Source organism: Grampus griseus (genome assembly GCF_964374135.1).
Source record: "Grampus griseus genome assembly, chromosome: 12".
Taxonomy (NCBI): domain Eukaryota; kingdom Metazoa; phylum Chordata; class Mammalia; order Artiodactyla; family Delphinidae; genus Grampus; species Grampus griseus.
This window is the reverse complement of record NC_139006.1, coordinates 51,559,152-51,585,083: the sequence shown is the minus strand read 5'-3', so window position 1 is coordinate 51,585,083 and position 25,932 is coordinate 51,559,152. Positions and strand designations below refer to the sequence as shown.

The window sequence follows — 25,932 nt, the reverse complement described above, 5'->3', positions numbered from 1 at the left end:
GCCAGTTGATATGGCCTTTTAGAGAGCAATATGGTTGACACCAATATGTAATACAATATTATAAAATGTAAGTGTCCCATGATCTAGGGGATTTCACTTCTAAGAATCTCTCCTGAAAGAATGTTAATGTATGTGCACAAGCGTGTGTGTGTGTGCGCGCATGTGTGTGCGTTCATTACAGAAAGTTTGGTATTAGGAAGAAAACTGGAATCAAGCCATAGCAAAATGAATGAAGGCACTACGGTATTATGGTATATCCTTACAATGGAACACTAAGTAATAATTTTTAATGTATTGTAGTAATTTTTTAAATGTACTGACAAAAAACTAGAACTAATAATATAGAAGAATGGCAACACGCATTTGATAATGGCTTACTAATTGCCAAGTACCCAGTATATCTGTTTTATTTCTACAGAATCACAGGGGGAAAAAAGGGTAGTTTAATAAAATGGTGAAGGACGGAGACTCCGGACCCAGACCACCTGAACTCTAAAACCAACTCCACATAGATTAGCTGCGGGACTCTGGACAAGTTACTTCAATGTTCTGTGCCTCAGTTTTTCCTCCTGTCACGTAGAGATAATAACAGTACGTATACCTCATAGGGTAACAGTGAAAAGCGTGGGACACTAAAGTTCTTAGCATAATGCCTGGCAGATACTTAAGCGCTCAGTACATTATTTGAAAACATAAAAGAGCTGCTCTTTATTCTGTTCTCACTCTGTGCCAGGGGCCATGTCTAAATGGGTACAGGGCTAGTAGTGGCAGAGCCAGGCACCTCCATTCTACGTCCTGTACAGCAGTGATTCCAAATTCCACGCTGGTGAGAATGTGTGCAGACAGTTTCTGCTTTTGGTGTCCACAGTCTGTCCCCACACCACACCCTGCCAGGCTCCTCGCTGCAGCATGGGTGGGCTAGCTACCACCCATCAGTACCCGTGGCCTGTAGCCCACATGGGCATGGTCCCTCCTGGTCTCCCCTTCTCCAGGACCAAGGGGGCCAGGCCACAACCTCTCTGTGCTGCTTGAGGGTCAGGCATGTCTGTAGGTCAAGCTACTGCATCCAGTCCTTCCCAACTGCGAGCTCCAGGCCTGGCCACAACCCTTGACTCCTGGTCAGTCTGTCTACTTCCTGATTACTTTCAATGTATTAGAATGAGTAGTTTTGTACAACAAATATTAAGCCTTTTTTCCTTATTTTTACCCCTAATCTAACCTCCATGGACGAAATCGTAATTCTTGAATTTAACTTTTTCACTTCTGGACCCTCAGCTGATGACACCATCAGTCGAGAGGAGGGCATCCACCTCTCCTCCTCAAGCTGAGTTCTCAACTCCACCCAAACACCTGTGAACACTGCGTGGACAGAGGTGGCTCTAGTGAGTTTGTCCCCTGTGTTCCTCTTCCTCCAACCAGGTTCCAGAGCCTGGCTGCAGAAGACCACACCTTCTGTCATATAATCATTTTTCTGTCTTGCCATTTTGTTGTATGCTGGTGTCACATTCCACTACGTCAGTATTTCTGGAATGTGACAGGTGTGAAGCTGATTAGAATTGGTTACGCTGGGCACTTCAGCTACTGAGAAAATCATGAGACTTAGTCAAACTTTCGGTTCTCAAAGAGGGCTTAGCATATTCCCTGAGAATGTGAAGTAGAAAACTTTGCTAAATGGAGTTAAAACACAACCAGAACACAACAAAAAAGGGACTCTACTGTACTATCTATACAGTAGCCCCCAAATTGAAGAATTATATTCTCTGGGGGAAAAAGTCAGTTTTGACCCACGCACATGAGCATTTACGATAGGTCCACAAAGTTCAAGAAAGCTACCCTGCTTCCAACAGTCGAAAGACTCCCTGCCTCAGCATCGTCCCAAGGAGGTGAAAACCACAACCAATTACGTGCCTTCCCCTAAGGCAGGGTTGACATTTTAGAACAGATAATTCCTCATTGTGGGAGGCTGTCCTTGCACTGTAGAATGTTTAGCAGCGTCCCTAGACTCACCCACCGATGCCAACAGCACCCCCCACCCCAGCTATGATAACCCAAAAAGTGCCAAGGCATTGCTCAGTGTCCCCTAGGGACAAAATCACTTCCGGTTGAAGACCACTGCCTTTCGGGGCCACTGAGACCGGTCCCAGCCTGCCTCTACATCCCTGAGCAGCACATCCTTTTCTGGGCTCATTGCCACATGCCCTCCCCCGCCCTGGCTCTGTATGTCCCCCTAGTCTGACTCTTCTCCACCCTCTCCAACCCCCTCAGCCTCCTACTGGGAACGCATGAGCAGCCATCAGCAAACAGCCTCCACACCTTCATGGAATATTCCTTGCTCTAACCCTGGACTTAAGGATGCTGTTCCCTAACAGACTTCTCATATGGCGTGACGGGTTCTTCTCTCTTACCCACATACTCTCCTCTTTGCCAACTCGAAACCACTTCCCCTGCAACTTCCCTCAAGAAACGCAGCCCCTTAGAATATGGGTTGGCAAGTCTGTGGGCCAAATGTGGCCCACCACCTGCTTTGGTACAGTCTGTCAGCTAAGAATGATTTTCACATTTTTTTTAATGGTTGGGGGAAAAAAATCTAAAGAATATTTCCTGACATGTAAAACTCAAATCTCAGTGTCCATAAATAAAGTCTCAGTGGAAGGCAGCCACACTCATTCTCTAGGCTGTTTTCTATGGCTGCAAAAGCAGCCACAGTTGCAACAAAGACTGTCTGGGCTGCAAAGCTTAACATATTTATTACCTGGCCCTTGACAGAGAATATTTCCAACCCTTGACTTTGAGGAATGTGGGAGTCGTCTGTACCATCTACTTCCCAGCTGTTGTCGCCATCCACTACCCGCCAGGTCACTCTTCCGTGTGTGTTAAAATATACATATGACTGAAAGCTGGATGGCACAACTGCTGACATGAACGACTAAATGAAGTTCAGAATTACCTCTACGGGTTAGAATGTTGTGTGGAACTCAACAGGATGAAATTAAACTTTATATATTATATTAAGTCCCATGCCAAGTTCATTGTCAGAAAGATGGATATACAGAGCAGGAAGAAGACCCAGTGTGTGTTGACAGAGGTAAGAACCAGGATGAATAGGGAAACATTATAGGGAAATTCTATCCATATAGTGAAAGGCTAAGCACCAACAGAGCTACCACATCATAGAGCAAATTTAGACCAGGTGACTTTACTAACAAGCCAAGAAGTCCAAGGATAGGATGGGGTGCCTCAGGGAGGAGAATGTCCGAGGCTGAGTACACGGAAAGGGCTTCTGGTCTGGGCTTGACAACCCTGAAGACTTTTTAGTCCTAACAGTATATACTCTTACAATTTAAAGCAGAGACACTGGCTCTATTGATGATTAGATGCTAAAAATAACTTTCTTGGTAAAACAATGAAAGCACCAACATTTTTCTTCCAATCAGATCTGTAAATTTAATTGCAAAGGTGAAACTCACTATGGCACACATAGTCACAAGAGGTACTTTTAGGTGGCGGATGACCAATAAACTCACACCTTATTTGGTAAATGCTCACTGTGGACTTCTATTTCTTCAGAAGAGCAATGTGAGTTTTGAGGCTTACTCGTCCTTATTAAAGCACACAGCCTAGCCGGCCTAAGTCTGTAAGAAGACTGGGGGATTTTCTCCTGTTCGACTCTCCTTGATTTTTATATTAACCTGAATAAAAATACACATACATGGTATGCAAACAAATTCCCTGTCTACAAAGTCAGAAGTACAAATCTCACTCAATGACTATGTTTAGGAACGCGAGGGTGGCAAGTGGTTCTATACGATTCGGACATTGAGCGGCAAAGGCCAAAGACTCAGGTTTAACCCAGGGCTTAGCTCCCGAGTCCTGAGATTCGTTACAAGGCACCAAGCCCCTGACTGTTTTCTCATCTGTAATGTGAGGGTAATGATGCTTGTCCTGCCTGGATCCTACAGAGGACCATCATGAGAATCCAATTCAAGTGACAGAGAAGAACCACCTGAGTGGAGAGCGCCAGATACAGTTTAGGACAACATGAATCTCTAACCTGTAACATAGCTCTACCTTCTTTTCAGAAGTACTGGCATTAGTTGGGACACAGAGTAATACAATTCAGCCTAAAATTCTTCATATGTGACATAGGCAGGCACGTTGCTACAAGTTAGCGGTAAGCAGGGCTGGAACGTTCGCATAGATGAAGAGTAATCTAGGTCAGGCATGCGTCTGTGTCTTTCAAGGTCTACGGGGAATAGAGCACAATTTTGAGGCACAGATGCTGAGCAGGTGACTAAGCTATGCATGCAGGGATTGCTTCCCAATTTGCTTAGCGTCACACTTTCCCTCTATCCTACTCCCACTTCTGCCAAAATTACAGTGTCATCTTGGGGCCACAGGGCAAAATCCCTCCGACAGGCTTCATGGATGAAGCCACTTCATAATCATCAATCTGAAAACCTTTACCTTTCTTGGTAAGCTGGAAAGTGTAGTTTTCTTAAACAAATGCTATGAAATTTACATTAAAGTAATAATTTCATTAAAATGAAAAATCAGTCCTATTTGAAAACACCGAGGCAGGAACATTCAGAGGAGCATCTGTGGCCTCCTGTTCCAGATCCCACCAAGCCCAGAGGCTCCAAACTGTGCCCAGGAAGGTCCACTCCACTGCTGTTACCTGTGCCAACGTATCACAAGGTGTGGTCACCTGAACTCACAACACAGGGACCTTTGAAAAGTGTAAAAACAAGAAACAGAACAGAAACAAACATGACACAAGTCAGACAGAGCAAAAGAACACCAAATGCTGCTAACAAGGCCTCCTAACTCCTACCTTCAGCCTCTTTGGTGGTTTTAAACCGATTTTTCAGCCCACTGTGTACACTTTCCTTAACTCTCTCCACGTTAATTTCTCAAGCTATTAGCCAGAGGCAGCACTACAGAGAGCTTCCAGGGCCCTCTGAGCACTGCCTGAGTTTCTTGAAGATCTTAGATGACAAAGTACAATGTTCATAGTAGAGGTTCTCATTCCTCAGTCCGTTCAGAAGTTTTGGTCTTCTTTTCACTAAAATAGAGATTGCTATACACAGACTCTTAGAGACAGAAAAACCTGTAGATGGAGGGCTAGGTGATGGAGAAGGGTGTCAACATGGACCATGCCTTGCACATCACTCGCAGACCGATGTCCTCCTTCTCCTTCTGTAATAGGGGGCACCCAAAGGCCTGGACCGGTTCATGTTCCAGTGATCCCATGAGTACCAGACTGCTCAAGTCACTTCTTGGTAGTAGTGGGGATGGGTGGGTGTCCCCTTAGGGATAGAGCGGAAGGGACATATGTGGATAGTGACAGACCTCACTATCTTAAGGTCACACCACTTATTCTGAGTTATATTCTTCTATACCAAGCAGCCTCCTGACCTACACCTGGCTCCCAGGTGGATCTCCATAATGGGGGGAAAATGCTTCAGTCAAGTGATGTGAGCAGGGTTTCCGCCAGCAGCAGGAAGAGGTGCACTGGCAACCAGTGTATCTGTCAGCCTCGGTGGAGTTGGCTGGCATGGACTGGTCCACAGAGTCCCACCATCCTAGTGAACTGAGAGCATCCATTTGGGAAGATATAACTGGACCCAGGCCCCAGAGCAGCATGGCCATCCTTCTGCTGCACCTCTGTTTTGTGGAACCACTTCTGAGCTCCTATAGATTTTGTCAAATTTTATATTTTGGACATACATAATTTCTCATGGGATTGTCAATCTATTTCCTTTTATGTCCTTGTCTTCATTCTTACCTTCTCCCTGCCCAGATGGGAGGTTCACAGGAATGGAGATCAGACCTTTTCTATTTATATGTCTTCACGGTTTCAAAGAGTCCTGGCCTATAACAGACACTTAATAAAAAAGTATGCTGCATGACTGACTGAATGAATGATGGCATCAGTATTTACTGAAGTTATATGAAAGCACATATTTGTTCTATGTAACTCAACCTCAACCATGTACTATCATGAGTACCTCAGACTCTATCGATCTCGCATTCGTGTGGTGGCATACCATTTATTTCTAGGCCAAAGTTTTGTGTTTTGGATTCTTTTCTAGTTGATAAAGCACAGCATTTCTACACAGATATTAACTGAGATGCTAAATAATACGAAAACACAAGTGGGTGAAGATGAGTTCACGGCGTTAGTAAGACCAAGTCTACGCATGTCACCAGGGCCACCTCGCCCCTGGGAAGTTCCGGGGGAATTAGGGGTGATGGTTTAATGGTAGAGAAGAGGCAGGGAGCAGGAGAGGCGGGGATGGTCAAGGGCACCGGTGGGGTTGTGGCCTCCCTCCCTCTTTCCGGCATCCTTGTGCCCCTCTCTGCGGCTGGGTTAATACTTACTTTTCACGGAGATCTCGCACTTGACTGGTCTTGAAGTCGGGAACCGACGGGGAGCAGGGGCTGGACGGAGGCGACAGAGGACTCTTGATGTTCTGCACCGAGTGCCTGCGGCTCCGCCTGCGGTCCAGGCCCTGGTGCTCGCTGCCCGTGCCGGAACACACACTGGCCCTCCTCCGGTCCCGGCACCCGCTGGGGGGTGGTTCAGCCGTCTCGTCGCCATCCTCGAGCCTGAGTGCCACCTGGAAAAGCAGAGAGCGCCCAGCGCGAGCTCAGACCTGACAGCCTTTCACAGTCCCACCCCAATGAGCACTCTAGGCCGTCTCTTCCCATCCTGTGGCTGCGGCTTCTGCACAAGGTCATCACAACCACACGCATCCTAAAGCGCCACCTGCAAACCAAAAGATGCTCGCCACTGTGTGATTTTCCCAAACGGATACAAAAAGGTCAACTGATGTCACGAGAAGACCTGAGAAATATTTTGTAATTAGATGGGCTCTTCACTCTGCGGCCCAGCACTGCCCTTTCCGAGGACCTCTCTCGTGCGCGCCCCCCGCCCCGCCCCGCCCCCACCGCCCCGCCCCCACCGCCTTTGCCCTTCCCTGGTCCAGGAGGCGGAGTCTCTCCTGACGCCCAGCGGCAGCCGGAAGCCCCGGAGCTCCTGACAGTTTCGGAGCTCGCCTTCCCAGCTAGGCTGTTCAGAAGAGCACAGCAAGGAGAACGGCGGCAGCCGCAAACTAGGTGAGCCGAACGGCCTCACCTGCAGGTCTTTTGAGAGGCCTGACTTTAGATCCCCGCGCACCGCGGCTCTCAGGGAACCCTCTGCAGCCTGGTCTCAGGAGCCTGCTTGTACTTGCGGTCGCAAAAATATAGACCAGAAATACACTGGACCTCTGGAATTCCGTTTTTTAAAAAAGTTTCCTCTTAAAAGCACTTACACTAGGAGCCCTGCTCCTAGCTGGGTGGTACCGTGTCCAAAGGTCCAGCTCGGCCCTCTCCTAATCTGCTCTATCCTGGACCCTACTCCATGGCTCTCTCAGCTCGCATTAACACCCACCATCTCTATGCATTCGCTCCTCTCTATTGGAGCTCACTCTTCTCAACCATGGGTTACACCTATCTGTATCTCCAGCTTCTTTAATTATTTTTATACCTACCTTCTCAAAAACTATACGGTCAGACGAGCACAAGTTATCGTTGACTAGACCTCTGTGTGGCTGCCTGTGCCACTAGTGGACCAAGGGTGACCTGCAGCAAACTGCTTGCCTGAGAGCCTCTCTCTCGGCAAATGAGGCTAAGAGGATTGCATTTTCAGGTTTTTGTTAAGAAAACTTATCTAACATATATAAAGCAGCTAGGGTAGGGCTTTCCCTGTGGCTAGTACTCAATTAATATGACCATTCTTCCCCAACATAGGCCCTCGGATGAAGGGGCCTAGGATGCCCACAAATTCCTCCATCACACAGAACTGGCAGGTCAGGCCACCTCGCACACCAGGTGGACCAGGCCAAAGCAAGTCCAGCAGTCTCTCTGATTTGGCACCCAAGGACCCACATGGTCCCCCGACCCCAAAGGTGCATATTTTCCAGCCTTGTGTGTGCTCTTGGTCACAGTTCACAACGTGGTCCTGACAAGTGAGAGAATGGAGAAGTAATATAAAGACCCAGATGGCTAACCATTGCTGTTTGGCTTTGACATCAATCACCTGTCTACATAAAACCTGGCTACTGCAAAATCAGTGGTCTCCTCTGTCCAAAGCATTGATGCCAACTGTGTTCACATAGCTAGGTGAGCCTGGCTTAGTCAGGGCCAGACTGGCCACTCTCATCCTGTTCACGAGGATGGACACCTGAGATGCACGGCCTGTTTCTCAGGAGTGCAGCCTCCCTTGATCTGCTCCATCTCCAGTTTCCTCCAGTTCTAGCTTTTGGGTGAGACTGATTTAGTGAAAACTCTTCTATCTACATGCCAGATACGTACTATAACAAACTCCCAGATAGATGAAGACAATTTAATAATATTTTGACTATTCTGTTCCCTTAGAATTTACAAGTCAGACATAATTTGGGGAGGTTTGAGGTAAGAATTGATAAGAGTTCAGAAAAAGCTCTATTGTTACAAAATCTCACTGGAAAGTCTGTTTCCTGGGGGAGGGGGGTGCAGCGCAGGGGGGTCTGTGGTATAACTGCAAGAACTAAGAAAGAAGTTATGTATTTGGTTAACCACTTTTATCATCTCAACTTTAGCACTTTAAACGGCATTCTCTGGGGAAAGTTTGAGAATGATTATACACCTAACCAAGGAGAGTATTTTAAAATATTACTAGCCAATTATTTTTCTTCATTTTTAGATGTACAAATTCTAGACCATTTGAACTTATTCTGACCTGAAGTATTGATTCTGCTTCTAATTAAGCACACATTTGGAATGATAAGATTAGGGGATAAAGTAGAGTTCAGATATTTCTAATTCCTTGCCTAACCTCAGAGATGCAAGGATCAAATAGCATTCCACTCACAGTGCCTTTCAGAGAAGTACACGGAGTGTGCAGAAAGTGAAATCTACTTTAACTGCCTTTTGTCAAGGAAGATGGAGACAATCAGAAAGTTTACATGAAAAGTCTTGAAAGATTATCAAAATGAAACCATAAAAGGGAATTCAATGAGGGCTGTCTAAAGTTCAGATCCTCAACAAAACATCCATCCCCTTAAACAAAGAAAAGGGTGCATGGGTGCGGAGGGTAAATGGGGCTCAGAATCCCAGGAGATCCAATGGCAGTCTCGAGCTTGGCAGTCAGGAATGCTGTAACACGAAATTTGGGGCTGGTCTTCACTCCTGGTTTTGTTTTTACAAGAAGAATTTTAGAATCACCAGTGTCCACTGATGATAGGAAGAGAGACGCACTTTCTTCAGATACTAGGGAGCACTATGGATTAGAGTCAAGTCCACTAAGGGCTGGAAAACACCTGGAGAGAACAGCACTTATCAAGAGACTTATTCAGAATCTGTGGTGTCAGATCTAATTAACTACAAGTTCAGTGTCCTCCATGGGACCCAAGGTGAGATCAACTATGTCCTGAACAATCTCTAATCTCACCCAAATGATGGAGTGTTTTGTTTGCTGGACCCCTCGTCAGATACCTTCTGACACTTTTAGTCAAATGTAGAACATGGGCTTCCCTGGTGGCGCAGTGGTTGAGAGTCCGCCTGCCGATGCAGGGGACACGGGTTCGTGCCCCGGCCCGGGAGGATCCCACATGCCGCAGAGCGGCTAGGCCCGTGAGCCATGGCCGCTGAGCCTGCACGTCTGGAGTCTGTGCTCTGCAACGGGAGAGGCCACAGCAGTGAGAGGCCCACGTACCGCAAAAAAAAAAAAAAAAAAAAAGTAGAACACTGTCTGTAAAACCAGGATGAGGAGCAAGCAGGTTCCTCCTCCAGCACTGATTGCTTGCACATCCCACCCCATCTTATCAAGAAAGTAGTGAGGAGCGGACTAAGGTGGCATCTGTGACAACTTCGACCAGTCTTTGAGGCCACTGAATGACCTAAACATTCTTTTTAAATTTTTGTGGAAATTTTCAAACATATACAAAGACTTTTGTGCTCATCACCTATGACAGTTCAACAACTATCGACCCTGGCCAATCTTGCCTCATTTACTCCCTGCCACCAACCCCACAGCCAGATTTTTTTTTTTTTTTTTTTTGCGGTACGCGGCCCTCTCACTGTTGTGGCCTGTCTCCCGTTGCGGAGCACAGGCTCCCGACGCGCAGGCTCAGCGGCCGTGGCTCACGGGCCCAGCCGCTCCACGGCATGTGGGATCCTCCCGGACCGGGGCACGAACCCGCGTCCCCTGCATCGGCAGGCGGACTCTCAACCACTGCACCACCAGGGAAGCCCAGCCAGATTTTTTGGAGATAAATCCCAGATCATATAATTTCACCCATTAATATTTCAGTATATATCCCTAGAAGATAAGGATTTCTAAAACCCATAACCACATACCACTGTCCTGCTTAAAATAATTTCTTAGTATCATCAAACATTGAACAATCTGACCATTCTTAATGGAGGTCAAAATCTATTAACATTTCTTTGAGTTTACGTTGTTATACTACTACTAACCTCCATGACAGGCAGCCATCTTTACACAGCAGATGTTATCATTTTCCAAATTGCTATCCCACATTTTCTTTTTAATTCATACCTATACATCTTGATTCAGCTTTTAGGTGAAGTGGATGCCAGTGCTAGTACCATTTCAAAAAGAAACTATGCTGATGACAGGTTGTGGCAGATGATTATAGCACTAGGTTCCCAGGGAATCATGCCTCTCTGTTTCCTTATCCTTGTGTAGCCCTCTCCTACAATGAGTCAACAATTTTCCATGTGACTTGCTTTGGCCAATGGAACATCAGAAGACATAGATGCCTCAAAAGTGTTTGCACTTTGAGACTTGTCCTTCTGAAATGCTGCTACATGTGAAGAAGTTCGGGCTAGTCCGCTGAAGACATATGGCCCAGCCAACAGCAGCACCAAATGCCAAACCAGGTGAATGAGACCATCTTAGACCATTCAGCCCCAGTCAAGCCATCAGATAACTGTAGCTCCCTGAGAATCTTTCAGGTGAACCAGGCCCAAATCTCTGACCCACAGAATCATGAGCAATAATTGTTGTTTTAAGACCACTCTTTTTGGCATATTTGTTATACAGCAAGAGATAACTGATACACATTTTAAAAATCACCTATGATAAAGGAAGAATTTTAAGAGAATGGATCTATAAGTTATTTATTCCTGACAGTAACAGTCACCCCCTCACCCCCAAAGTCTTCATCCCTAAGATGCCTTTGCCATTACTAGGACCACATTTTCAGAATCAAAAGCTAGAATACAATCTGACAAAAGACTATTTATTTTGATTCGTGAATTTATGTATTTGAAAAATCATTCAAAGCTATAAAAATTCAAATGAATTTAATTAAACATGGATTAAATCACCTTTCTAAAATGGAATTAAATTACATGGAATTGAGCATTCCCCAGAAAGTCCAGTACATATGGTCACCAGACATCCTCCACTATTAAGGAGAATTCTAGAAACCCAATCAAGGTCTCTACAATGGCTTGAAAACATTCATAGTCTATTGTGAGGAAAATATTGGCACTGCTTATAGGCCTCCTTGCTGCCCTTGCATATAATGAACTTAGTTGTCCTGTGGCACTAAATATTTTTAAAACTGCATTAATTTTCAGAAAGGAATAAAAATCCTGACTCTACCTGGTACTCCAAGCATTCAGTAATCACCTTGAGTGATTACTCAAAGCATCTCCCCTTTAAGGTAGCTGATTTCTGATTAAATCATGCCCTTCCTTCAACCCAGCATCTGTTAATAAAATGTGTGATATTTAAAAGAGACCTTCATTCAAGTGCCCACTGAACTTCTACTCTGGGCAGGTGCGCTGCTGGGCGAAGGGGTTAGAGAGGAATGAGACAGATGACAAAGGCAAACAGATAGACAAGTGCGACCTGAGGACTGTTCAGTCTGAGGTGTGGACACAGACAAGTGCTCCTTCCTGGGTTATAAACAAAGTGCAGGCGACAAGTAGCAGGAACTCCTTTTACCTTGTCAGGGAGGCCTTGCGGACGAGGGGATATCTGAGATGACTCCTACAGGAGGAGGAGGAGTTTGCCAACCTGAGAATGGGAAGGAAGAGCACTCCAGGCAAAGCAAGGAGAATGGATAAAGGGAAGCTCCCTGATGACCTGCCTTTCACGTTCAAGAAACAGAAGAAGTTGAGTGTGGCTGAAACTTCAGAGACATCTTAGGAATGACCCGAGACAGGCCACAGAAGCACGAAGGCCACAGACGGTGTTAGCTCTCGTACCAACTCAAAGAGTTTGGGCTTCATCCCACGGGCTGTGAAAAAGGTTTTAAGGTTTTTCATTCATTCTTCACTCCTGTTTATTTTCTTCAATAGAGGAATGGCGTAGTCAGATCTGACTTCCAGGAGGATCCCTTGTTTTCAGTTGCAGGGAGTTAGGAAGAGGGAATAAGCAGAGAAGCCTCCAGGGGATGCCACTTTGCAGGTGCCAACCTCTCCAGGCCCTGCCCGTCATCACACCTCCTTTCAACCCTTCACACCTGCCAAACCTGAGCTCCTCCACTACTCTCCCCTCTGTCACTGTCCTTCTTTAGGCCACCACCTCAGATGGGCCTTCCTCCCCCTGCCTCAGTGTCTCACCTCTACCTCATCCTGTCTCTTTTCTTCATAGACACGCCAGCAATCTTGGATCCTCAGCTTACTCACGTACTTTGATCACTGTCTGCACCCCATGAGAATGTGTATCCCCTCAGGACACTGGCCTTGTCTGTCTAGTTTGCTGCTGTGTCCTGGGGCCTAGAATAATGCCTGGCACATAGTACGTGCTCAGTAAAGTTCTATTGGATGAATGGATTCATAGAGGAACAAAAGAATGAGAAGATATTGCAATAATCCAGGCAAGAAATGATGAGGGCCTGAGCTAGGGGAATGGAGAAGAAATCACAGTCTTCAGCAATCAGACTGTCGAGCATGGGGACAGAGGAGAGAGGAGGGAGTCCAGGACAGCTCCGGGTTTGTAACTTGGGAGACTGTGCTCTTTGTGGACATGGAGAAATAAACAGATTGTGTGGGATTTTTGTTTTTGTCATGGGAGAAAAATAAAAGGTTTCGTTAGGGCTGGATACATGTCACATGCAGCCTCCAGGTGGCTGTGACTGACATAATCTGAGCTCCTCTGGCATGTTCCATGTCCCTTCTTGTGCCATCACATTTAGCTGCTGGGGGAACCAGCCACCTGCTTGTCTTAGACCACAGAATGAAAGTTGCTTGGGGCAGGGACAGATCTTCTAGCTCTGTATTTTCAGCCCTAGCAGAGTATGTGACATACCCTCAATGAATGAATGAACGTAATACAAAAAGACAAGCAGGCAGAGGGTCAGGCAGCCAGGAGTCTTGGCAGGAAGCTCAGGGTCAAGGTATCAGCCACCAGCCTCCAAAGCTGCTGAATTCACTGGGTGAATCATAGTGCAGGCTGCATGTACTGAGAGAGGAGGAGGTTTGATAAGGAAACCCCAACACTGAAAGGGAAGAGACAGAGAAGAAAGATCCACGGGAGGACATCGAGGAGGAACAATCAGAGAGGTACCCTGGAGACATCCACAGACATAGTCGCCGGGAGTGCATTCTACAGGAGCAACATACAAAAGTGGTTTCATGACCACCAGCGTCATCTTTTTATGATGCTAGCATAACAGTGATGCCCAAGCTACTAGGGACGGCATACAGAAAAGGAAGAAAGGAAGAGGGGGGAGGCTGAGAGGGAGGCCAATCTTACTTATGACTATTCGCGTAAAAATCCTAAATAAATTAGTATCAAACAGAATTCCAACAGCACACTTTACAAAAGAACACATCATGACCAAGTGGGCTACAGTCCAGGAATGCGAGGATGGTTAAAGGATAAAAGGAAATAAAGTAAATAAACAACTTAAAAATCTAAAAACAGAACAACAAAGTAAACTGAAAGAAAATTAAAGAAGGAAATTATAGAGATAAAAACGTTTTGGGTTACAAAACAGAAGAGCACTGAAAATCATACATAAGTCAAAATTAACAACAACGACAAAACAGACAAACCACTAGTTAACCCAGAGGAAAAAAAGGGAGAAATTGCAAACACAAAAATTAACAAAGGAAAATAACTTCTGAACAAGAGGAAATTAAAAACATTCCTAAGAGACTATTTATGTATCTCTTTAGTAATCAGTTTAAAAATCCAGATAAAGTGGATAATTTCCTAGGAAAATATGATTCAGAAAAACTGATCTACATAAAGATAGGAAGTCTAAATAGACCAATACCCATAGAAAAAACATAGTTACCAACGATCTCTTGCCTCCAACACACACACACACAAACACACACACTCCTCCTCTGCCCCATCATCATCATCATCATCACAGGGCCACCCAATTTCCCAAGGGAATTCTATCAAATAATCAAAGACCAGAGACAAGGGCAGAGAGAAAGAAGAAAAACTTCTAAATATTTTTACAAAGCGAGTATAGAATTGATATGTAAACATAAAGAGTATTGGGCACGCGCGCGCACACACACGCAGAAAAGAATGGTCATGGTAGCATTGTCATGGCAACAAAACTGTAACCAGCCGACATCCATCAAGAGAAGAGCAGATAAATAAATTGGGATATATTCATCAGCAGTGAAAGTGAACAAACCAGAACTTCACATAACAACATGGGTAGGTCTCAAAAACAATAAGCAAAAAGAGAAACTGTAGGAGGACACCAAAGGTATGGTTCCATTTATAAAAAGACAAAATTAATATGTTGTTTAGGGACACAGACTGGGAGGAAGGAGTTAAAACAACTGGGCTGTGATCCCTCCACTCCTTTTGTAGTAGTGATGCTTCCGCGGAAAGAAAGAAGACAATGACCCCATCTAATCTTTTGTAAATATGCTAATAACTAGACTATCTAACAAACAGCCTGATGATATTTGCTAAAATGAGAGTGCTTGTTTCTGGAATGCCCTTAATTAGCAGGGTAGGATTGGCTAAGGATCACCTACACTAAATAAACACAGAATTTATGGATTTATACGCCATGACTCTCTGGACTATGTAGTAGAGAGCCTTCATAGTTATGAAGCAAATTACTCACTGGGCGAGGTGACGCGTGAACCACACTTGGAGACCTCATCTATTGTTCTGGGTCAGAAAGCACATGTCTGATATACGAATAAAAGACCTGGGAGTCACAGGTCTCTGCACCTCTGCATTCTGGAAATTATTAGCCTAGATAGATTAGTATAGCTCTGCTATAGGTAGCAAGATCTCAGATCTGTCAACTCTTATTTGATAATCTGATCCTTTGTGTTAGCTCACAGAATAAGTTATTTTCAGACAAAATTATTAAAAAAAAAAAAAGAGAACAGTGCTGGAAATTAGTTGGATGACACCAGGAAGGACCATCAAGGACACTTCCGAGTTACTGGTAATATTCTGCTTCTTAAATACAGGAGTGCATGAGGGCTCTCCAAAGAAACAGAGCAAATAGGATATACATGGAGATTTAGTGTAAGGAGTTGGCTGACATGATTATGGCAGCTGAGAAGTACCAAGATCTGCGGTCCAAATGCCTGGGAACCAAGGGAGCCAATGGTGTTAGTTCTAGCCAGAGGTCAAAGGTAAGAGGCAAACTATGTCCAGCTCATTACCATCAGCAGAGAGTGAATTCTCTCTTGCTCAGCCTTTTGTTCTATTCAGGCCTTCAGTAGATTGAATGAGGCCCACCCACAGGGAGGAGGGCAATCTTCACTACTCAGTCTACCAATGTGAATGTTAATTTCATCCAGAAATACCTACACAGACACAGAATAATGTTTGATCAAATATCTGGGCACCCCGTGGCCCAGTCAAGCTGACATATAAAGTTAACTATCACAATGGGTGTTTGTTTTGTTGTTCTTTGAGTGAAACATATAATCTACATTTGTGAATGATATGTTCTTAATGTTAAAATATTAAGCAAATGGGGCTTCCCTGGTGGCGCAGTGGTTGGGGGTCCACCTGCCGATGCAGGGTACACGGGTTTGTGCCCTGGTCCGGGAGGATCCCACATGCCGCGGAGCGGCTGTGCCCGTGGGCCATGGCCGCTGGGCCTGAGCGTCTGGAGCCTGTGCTCCGCAACGGGAGAGGCCACAGTGGTGAGATGCCCGCGTACCGCCAAAAAAAAAAAAAAAATTAAGCAAATGCCATTTGACCAAAGGAAGACTGTGAACACAGGACATCTTTTAAAACGTTTGGCATGAATGGAAAGAGGAAGATGGGGAGGTAGCTTGAGAGTCAGGTAGACTGGAGAGAAAGTATGCCCTGAAACCAGAAGTAGTCTTCTGGGGGAGGTATCCAGGCTACTTTTCAAAATGCTCTCCCAGTTGGTTCACTAGTAGGAAATTCACCTGCATTATGCTATCTTCTGATATACACTGACCACACAGAATCCAAAGCTATGATAATATAAGCCCCTGGTTGAGCAGAGTCTCAGAGACTGGAGCTCTGATCAGGGGGAAGGGGGTAAAGAAAGGGAGGTATATGTACTGGGAAACGTCCTTCTACCTTGATGTGAGCCAACTGTCTTTAGTCCCTTCCTTCTCCATCTTTAGTATTCTTACTTAATTCCTACTTTATCCTGTCTCTTAGGAGCCATGAGAACATACTCCTCCACCACCCACTGATAATAAAACATGAAAGTGTGAGCAGATTACTGGGTAAGTGAGGCTTCATTAGAGGAGAAGATGCCCAGAGCAGGGGCAAAAGAGCTGGCCAGCTGTGGGAAGCTTTATGCTCTGACAGCAGATCTCTCTGGCTCAGTTTCCACTGATTTTTCCTAAGATCATACAAAGATAATTCTGTTCTGTTCCTCAGCTTGTCATTTATTATGACAGTAACTTTAAGGAAGTAATGAGTTACATGTCAGTTTCTCCACTTCTACCCAGTGAAGATCACAATGGAGCCATTCAGCTGGGAAATATCCCTCCTAGGACTCTAGCTGTGCACACAAATTTATGAATAAAGCTGTTCATTATAACAGCATTTATCATTTTCAAAAACTTGGAAGCAATCTAAATCTGAGAAAACGGGGACTGGTTATATGTATTAAGGTTCTTGCAGACAGACAGGCTATTATGTTCCTAATAAAATGAAATTCTTGAAGACAAGTCAATGACAAAAGTAAATGGTTCCAAAATATTTACTAATAAAGATTCAGGACACAACACTGTATACACACTATTATCTCCGGAGTTCATAGTCTATGCATTTACAAAAGACTAGAAAAACAGACCAAAACGTTAACCATGGTTAGTAATAAAATCATGGGCGGTTTCTTTCTCTTACACTTTTTGGTATTTTCCAAATAGTCTTCAATGCGTACATACTTTTAGCAAATTAAAAAAACCCACCATGACAAGGTGAGAGAGAAAGCAGAAGAAAGTGAAAAGTTTAGTATCTTTAATAGCACTTTTTCCCCGCATTTTCATTTTGCACTGGACCCTACAAATTATATAGAGCCCTGCCGAAAGTTCCACCCCTATCCGAGGATAAGAAACACGATCTATGTGCCTCCTTCCCCACCACCCCTCATTCGGAATGAATGTTCTTTAAAATAAAATAGCAATTAATCAATCTGGGCCCACCCTTGGAGTTTCTGACTCAGCAGGTCTGGGGCGGAGCCTGAGAGCCTGCGTTTTGGCAGTTCCAAGGTGTTGCAGATGCTGCCACATCACACTCAGAGCCACTGGTCTAGAGTATGTCTCCCTCAGCCTTTGACGTTTGTCCAGGCTGTATGAGGCCCTACAAAAGGCATACACATATCCTGTTACCTCATAGATGTTCAACTGCTCCACTAAGTCCAGGTCAGTCCCTTTCTTGGTCAAGTGCCGCTGGGACACAGCTGCAATGCCCAGCTCCTCCAGGCAGTCCACCACATCGTAGAAGGTGTCTTGGTCTGGCAATCCTGACAAGGTCTGGATGCAGAAAGAACAGGACACAGACATGTCTTAGGGGACGGTCACAAGGCTCTCAGGGCATTTTTTGCATGGTAGCCAGTGGCCACGAGTGTAACAATGTGGGGCAAAGCAAACAGATGCTAAGTTCATTTGAGAAAAAGCTTCTCCAGTGTGGTAAGCAGAATGAACCCCAGGATCCCGCCCCCTGGGATACAGGTGCTATACAATTCCCTCCCCTTGAGGGTAGGGAGGACACTCCCATGATCATGATCAGGTGACATTATATGGCAAAGGTGAAAGCATTCTACAGATGTCATTAAGGTCCCAAATCAGTTGATTCTGAGTTAATCAAAGGGGAGAGTAGCCGGGTGGTCCTGACCTAATCACGTGAGCCATTTAAAAGTGGGTTTAGGCCTTTTCTGAGCACAGAGACTAGAAGAGAGATTGTCCTGTTGTCCCAGAAGCAGCAGCAAACCGCCATGAGTCCCACAGCTGCAAGGAAGTGAGCTCTGCTCACAACCACAGAAGCTCGGAAGGGGGCCCCAAGCTTCAGACGAGACACCAGCCCTGGGTGACACCCTGACTGCCGCCCTGTGAGACTCTTGTGAGCAGAGGACCCAGCGAGGTGGTACCTGGACCCTGCCCCACAGAAACTGTGAGGTGATAAGCCTGGGATGTTTCAAGCTGCTCAATTTGTGGTAATGTGTTCTACGGCAATTGAAAACTAACATACCCAGTGATCAGAAAAACTCCCGTTAAGATTGATCTACCAACAGCTGGAGTGATGACAACTGAATGACTCCCTTTTCTTTCAGTTCGGCAGGCCTTCCCCTTGGTCTAAGACATTTAGGAAAACATGAGAAATTTCAAAGCGGCAACCAAGAGACAAAAAGATAACCCAAGAAAGGAAAAGCTGACTTCTCTGTGAGTTCTGCTTCTCTTAAAAGAAGGATGATAGCTCAGATCAGCCCTCTGCTTAGAACCGGAAGGACCCTTGAGGTGATTTACTCAAAGTCCCTTATCTTATAAACGAGGGAGATGAAATCAGGGGAGGGAAGGATTCGCCTGAGGTAACAGGAAGTTACTAAATAATAACTAATAAAACCCTGCGCTCAGACCTGCTATTCCGGTCTCCTTTCCTCACACACCTGTGCCATCTACACAAACTACTCTGGCCTGAAATTTCAAGGTCTCGACTCCCTATTTATTTCATTATTATTGCATTTCAAAAATACTCTAAACATGGTGACTTGTCTTGCAAGAAAAAAGACCAGTACTTTCTTAAGGATCATCTCACAGCACCAACTTCTTTTAACACTTCTATTTTGGGGCTATTAATATTGGAAAGAATGTCTCTACTCATAACCCAAATAACGGCTGTTTCCCTTCTATGCTGAACAAACAGGATACAACTCACTGCTGTTGAGACCAGACACTGAAGAAAAAGAACTGGGATGCGACAGCTTAATCCATCAGGGGCCCCAGCAAGGAAACAGAACAGGAGGCTGTGAACCAGTCAGCAGCTGTAATAAATAAACAGGTGCTCACACCTAAGTGGCCAAGTGTGGAAGCACACATAGGGGTCTGCAGATGCCGGGCAAGGCAGTCACTGCTGCGTTAGCAGATAGCAGTCCACTGAGTTAACTTAAAAAGTACACACCTGTCCAAAGAACCCTCTTATCAGAACAAGTCCACCTTTTGGTTTTAGTGAAAACTCCAGAACTTGTTAAAAGATGAGAAGAGGGAAATGGTGATACAAACGCCAGGGCAGGGCTAATGATTGGAGGTGCCCTGACTGACCGCTGACCTGCCAATCACAGGTGAGTAGACATTCAGGGCTAGATTCAAAACTTTCTACACCGCAGTGTGGGGTTGGGGGTGGGGGGTAGGATGGGCACAGAGAGGGGCCTCTGGCAGTCTCCTCACCTCCCCGTTCCCCTCCTTTCTTCTTCCCTTTTTTCCCTGCTGAGAGTCAACTGAGGTTCCTTCTCTCAGAAGTTTCCAGGAGGTTAAATTCCTGGACCTAGTCCCCATTGCCTTAGCAAGCCCAACCATAATGGGTTGGTGGGGAGATTTCTATTAAATAATTAGGTCTGTAGAACCAAACAGATCAGAGAGCCCTCGCTTAATAAGAGGCCCAGATCTGAGGGTATTGACTGAGAGGACATCTGTTATTTCCACGGTGAAAATGTGGGCTTGAGCCACACCCACGTCCCACCACCTTTCATGGGTGGCTGCAGGGGAGCTGGCCTTCCACCACGATCAAAGACAGCTTCTCTAGTCCATGGCCATACAACCCTGAATGCACTTGATCTTGTCAAAGACAGCTTCGTTCTCCGCCTGCACGGGGAGGGGACTGTGCAGCCCAGAAACACACTCACCTCTTTTCAGCTGATTCTCTGACATGTTCAGCAAATGCTGCCTGCCACACTCCCACCCCTCCTGGGCCCTGAACTCCCATTTCTACCCTGACAATCACTGCTAAGGTGCCTATTTCTGGCAAAGGAGGCAGCTACTCCAGAAACGTCTATGAGCAACTGTCTCTTGACGCCTTCACTCTCAGACGACACTCAGGACCCCCTTCCTGGTTTCTCTTAGACCTTGTCTTGCCAGGGTTTGTGACAAGTAAATCTTTACAGCCTCTCTCAGAGGGAGAAATCTCTGTCCTAAAGGACATTTTATTTTCCAGTCCCTGGGTTTTCACTGATCCCATCAAATCTTTCTCGTGGGGTAAAACCAGTATGGTGAAAGCCTGTACACAAGTGTTCATAGCAGCAGCATCTGTGAAAGCCAAAAGCTGTGAGCACCCAAATCTCCTTCAGTGGATGAAGAGATAAAAATTGGAGGCATATTTATATTATACAATGGCACACTAGACAGCAGCAGAAAGGAGCAAACTATTAATACGCGTAGTAACATAGATGAATCTCTAAGGCGCTGTGCTGAGTGAGAGAAGCCAGCCTCGAAGGGTCACATTCTGTATGATTCCCATTTTTTAAATAATAGAACTATAGTGATAGAGAATAAATCAGTGGTTGCCAGGGGCATGAACAGGTGATCAGGACGTCATTATAAAAGGATAACATGAGCGAGATTTGAGGGGAGATGGAGCCGTTCTATATGCTAATTGTGAAGGTTATCCATAACTATATATGTGTTAAAACTTACACAGCTAAATACCAAGAGAAAAAAGTCAATTTTACTATATGGTAATTAAAAAAAACAATATAATCGAATCTAAAAACAAATGCTCAGTGTGAATCCCATCAGGTAACTCACCCGCTGGCTCCGCTAGAGCAGCTTCCCTCCCCAGGGCTCCCTGGGGTCACCTTCCCTGAACGCTCCAAGCCAGCCCCATGGTAATGGCTCTTGTAACTCATCCCCCGCCCCCCACCTGCTTCATCTGATTCTACAAGGTGGTCAATATCTGAGCCCCCAAAGCGGGGAATCCCACCTAGGAGATTGCAGCTGGATCAGGACAGGGCACCATGCAATTTCAGCTTGCACGGTGAGAAACGGTTCGTTTCTGACGCTCCCTCAGATCTTCTGAAGACATGGTTTGGGGGTGTGGGGAGAGTTCAGGGGGGCGTTAGTCTGGATCCTGGAACCCCTCATTAATCTCCCTGTTTAACAAGGGGAGCAGACTTCAGTTTCAGAACCATGAGCAGGCTAGAATTTCATACCCTTGTTTTGTCATAAAAATGTTAATGTTTTGAATTCCATGTTATTAGGCCAGCTTCCATCTTGCTGAAAGAAAAGTTAGAAAAGCAGTATAATTTCCCACATTTCAGAGTCTGAATTTTTTCCAGACCCATATTAGCATTTCAATGTGTTATGATGTTTGGGATCTCAGAAGATGTTACTCACTGGAACGATAAACGTGACTAAAGTTCAACAACAGAAAACAAACCCAGTGTGGGTGCCAGCGGCCTGCTGACCTTTTTGAGGAAAGGATGACACTTAGAATCATGTCCTCAGGACCTTCCTGGACTTCCCCTGGCCCAGAACAAAAGATGAGACGGAACTGTCAGAAGAGAAAGTGAGGAATTCCTGGACGTTAGATGCCTTATGGTGCCAAGGAGAGTGTGACACGTGCTGGGTCCTTGCCAGTGATTGGCAGCAGGATGCCCACGCCATGCGGCTGCTGCTGGGATCGTTACACAGCCAAGCATGGCCTCTACCACTAACGTGGAGAGCATTACAATGAAAACACTGTGCAAGAGTGAAAATGCCATTTTTGCTGAATTTAATGTTTTCCGAAACAGTGGCAGTGACTGAAAACGACAGGAAATAGGTGACCTTCATCTTCAAAAACCAACAGAAAATTGCTTTCAAATTGCATGGTAAAATCAACTCACAAAGAGCTTTGAAAATAAAAACCGAATTCTTAGGATTATCTTCCAGAAAAATGATGCCCATTCCCCACCAGGACTGTAGGAAATTTCCTGTGACCTCATCAACAAGCGGCATTTCATTAAAAAGCAATCACTGCCCATGTGACCCGGAGAAAATGGCTTGTTGTTTTACTATATATTTCTTTTAATCTTAGTAGGGTTAATGTCATTCATTTTTCAACTGAGTTCTTAATATATTTAGGATAGTATCATTTTCTGCCCAGTTTTTTGCAAACAATTTCCCAGTTTGTCACTTGCCTTTAGTTTTTGTTTTGGATTTCATTTTAAAATAAGATGTTTTATAGTTTATAGTTTTATACAGTGAAATATTTAAGTCCTTTGCTTTGGAATCTTTTTGGCTGGTTTTACTATTTTATTATTCGGCAACTAGAGACCAGTTAATCTTCACCTCTAGTTTTTCCTCAGTTTTCTACAGTTTGATATGTTACACTGAACTCTTTAATCTACCTGAAATTTATTTTGGTATACAGTCAAAGTATGTTTTTGTTTATTTCCATTTATCAAAACCTCTCCCAGTCATGAATAAAGCTGACCATCCCTATGGATTTCAATCACAGGATGAGTCATCCTGTGCACTGAGGTCTGTCTCACAGCCCCTCTGCTCCAGCCATCTGCTGAGGAAAGAGTCAAGACCACATTGTTTTAATCCTTAGAGTTTGCACAACATTTTAATATCTAGTAGAATTACTCTTCATAATTATGTTGCTTTCTACTAATTTGTCCCCAGTCATCAGGGGAAATGTTTCTCCAGTTACATTTCAGGAAGAGATTCTGGGTCCTTTCTGAAGAACTAATGATCACTGCAGTTGGTCCTCAGGCTTGCACCCGGCAGCCTGGGGCACAAAAAGGGAGGATCTTGGGGTGGCTGATGTAGCGTCTGGAGTCCAGGGAAGAGAAACAACCCCACCCTCCCTCAATTATTAATGAGGAAGGGGCCCAAGCACCGGGATGAAGGAGCTCCAGTCCTGAGAGTGGGCTGTCCCAGGTCAGCATGGGACCCACGGTCAGAGCACCTCTCAGGACGGACACAAGCTGGTGACCAGGGAGGACGTAATGGGAGGAAAAGGAGCACAAGGGTGAGGTCACTATCACAGGAGGAGGACGGGACCCGCCCTCAGGAATCCATACCTCGCCCCCAGCAGTCAGAAGTCAGTAAGCCGTGGAACAGGGTGCTTGCTTTTCTGTCTGATTGTGAATGATTTCCTTAGAGTAAAACTTGCTAATCTATATTCTTAAGGGAAAATGTTTTCAAGGGGACATCTTGATAGGGCGAGCAGGCATAAAATTCTCGCTACCCTCTTTCCGGTTTCATTGGAAAGAACCAAAGCACAGAAAGCATGCAGATTCTCAGGCCTTCACAGGTATGAGCACCAGCACACGTTGCACACATGCCACACGTGGGTGTAAAGGGTTTTCTCTTGCAAAGAGGCATGCTGAAGGGTGTTCCCGCCACGGGGGTGCACATGATGTGGTTCTTCTTCAGAGGGCAAATTTTAGACTTTCACATGTACTAATTCCCTAGGGCTGCCATAACAAAGTACCACAAACTGAGAGGCTTAAAACAACAGAAATTAGGTATGGAACTTGATAAACTGTAAGCTGAAGACCAATCACATTTGCTACACAGGCTGCCTGAACACTGTGACCATCTCTCCAGATGGACCCCTCCGTGCTTCTGGAGGCAAGGATGGCCAGGCCAAGCTGTGGGACCTCAACGAAGGCAAGCACCTTCACACGCTAGATGGTGGGAACCTCATCAACGCCCTGTGCTTCCGTCCCAAATGCTACTGGCTCTGTGCTGCCGCTGGCTCAGCATCAAGATCTGGGACTCGGAGGGCAAAATTATCGTAGATGAATTGGAGCAAGAAGTTATCAGGACCAGCAGCAAGGCAGAACCACCCCCCAGTGGACCTCTCTGGCCTGGTCTGCTGATGGTCAGACTGTTAGCTGGCTACAAGGACCACCTGGTGTGAGTGTGGCAGGTGACCCTCGGCACCCACTAGAAACATGGCAGAGCTTTAAAAATAAAAAACTGGTTTTTTGAAGAAGAAAAACACCCAGAAATTTATTCTCTCCCAGGTGGAGAGACTAGAAGTCTGACGTCAAGGTGTCGGCAGGGCCGCGCTCTCTCCGATGGCTCTAGGGTAGGATCCGTCCTTGCTTCATCCGGGATTGGCTGCTGACAACGCTTAGCATCCTTTGGCGGTCCTCAGCTTATAGATGTATCACTCCAATCTCTGCCCCTGCTTTCACTGGCTGTCTTCCTCATGTATGTGTGTCTAACTTGTCTTCCCTCTATGTGTATCTCTTTTCCTCTTCTTATAAGGACACCAGTCCTATTGGATTAGAGCCCACCCTAATGACCTCATCTTAACCTGATTACATCTGCAAAGATCCTATTTCCTAATAAGATCACATTCACAGGTACCAGGGGTTAGGACTTCAGGAACACATCTACAGGAACACATCTTTTGGCGTGGGGGGACACAGTTCAACAGGTAACAAACATCAACCGACCTTGTTCACTAAAGTCATTGCATAAACCAGCAACTCCGTGTCGACCCCATCCTTTTCCTCCAGGATTTCCATGATATTTGACCAAGGTTTGACTCCTAGAATAAAGCAAAAATCATTAGAAACAGCAAGTCAACACTCCTTGTCCAATTCACATCACAGTTTATCCAGAGACTTATCACCCAATGATGGCAGTGCCTTTCAGTCACCAAATTTCAAAGCATGACACAATTCTTAGGATGGACTTGAATATGTTTCCAATTAGGTGACGATATACCATGTCATCCTTGTCTACTTGAAAACGTATACTCTTCAGTGTCAGGATGCCTATCAGTTTGTTTGAAAAGTTCCCTTTATACTAAATAGGTGATTTTTTAAAAATCCATTCATATGCAGCTTTTTTTAGACCATGCATTTTACTCTCCAAGTGTGGAAATTCTTTGTAAGCACTCTCTGTATGTCCATCTCCTGCAAGGAAAGGGGACACAGGAGAGCTTTACAGTCACTCTAGCAATGAACTTCAAACAATAACTGTGAAACGTCCATCTAGCAAACATTTCAAGAACAGAAGTATATTATCTGTATTCAATCAAGGCACAAATAACTATTTAAGTATCAACCAGGTACCAAGGAACTGGGTCTCTGGGAGTCTGTCATCAAGAGGTTATAATCAAATGGAACAGTCAGGCATAAGTACAGGAACACACCTCAGCACAGGGTGAAAGCACTTAGAAGGCAAGGCGCTTAGCCAAGCCTGTCACTCAGCAAGGGAGGTCTGTCTCTTGCAGTGCGATGGTCGAGGAAGGTTTGGTTCAAGAGGTGACTCCTCAGTGGAGCTCCTGGGGGAGGCTCCTGGAGGCTGTCCCGTGGCTCCAGGGAGGGCAGGGAAACCCTCCACGTTCAGGATCGCCAAGCCAAGGCCAAGGCCACAAAGGGTACACGACGTCCTGATGTGATTTCCTACGCTGGAGATAAACATCTGCAGTGAAGTGTTGCCTTGCCCTTGGCGTGGCGGTGTGGAACGTGCAGCTCTTTCCTGCTTTCTCTTTAA

At 45.4% G+C, this 25,932-nt stretch overlaps 1 protein-coding gene across 7 annotated transcripts in view; it reads right to left on the bottom strand.

Annotated features, from left to right (window-relative positions):
- FHOD3 (formin homology 2 domain containing 3) overlaps positions 1-25,932 on the bottom strand; it is a 494,140-nt gene that overhangs the window by 163,893 nt on the left and 304,315 nt on the right. For all 7 annotated transcript variants that reach the window (XM_082667774.1, XM_082667775.1, XM_082667777.1 and 4 more), the window contains 3 exons: positions 24,885-24,979; positions 17,827-17,970; positions 6,382-6,620 (listed from right to left, as the gene is read on the bottom strand). In XM_082667774.1, the coding sequence (XP_082523900.1) occupies positions 6,382-6,620; positions 17,827-17,970; positions 24,885-24,979 (478 nt within the window). The remainder of the gene's footprint in view (positions 1-6,381; positions 6,621-17,826; positions 17,971-24,884; positions 24,980-25,932) is intronic.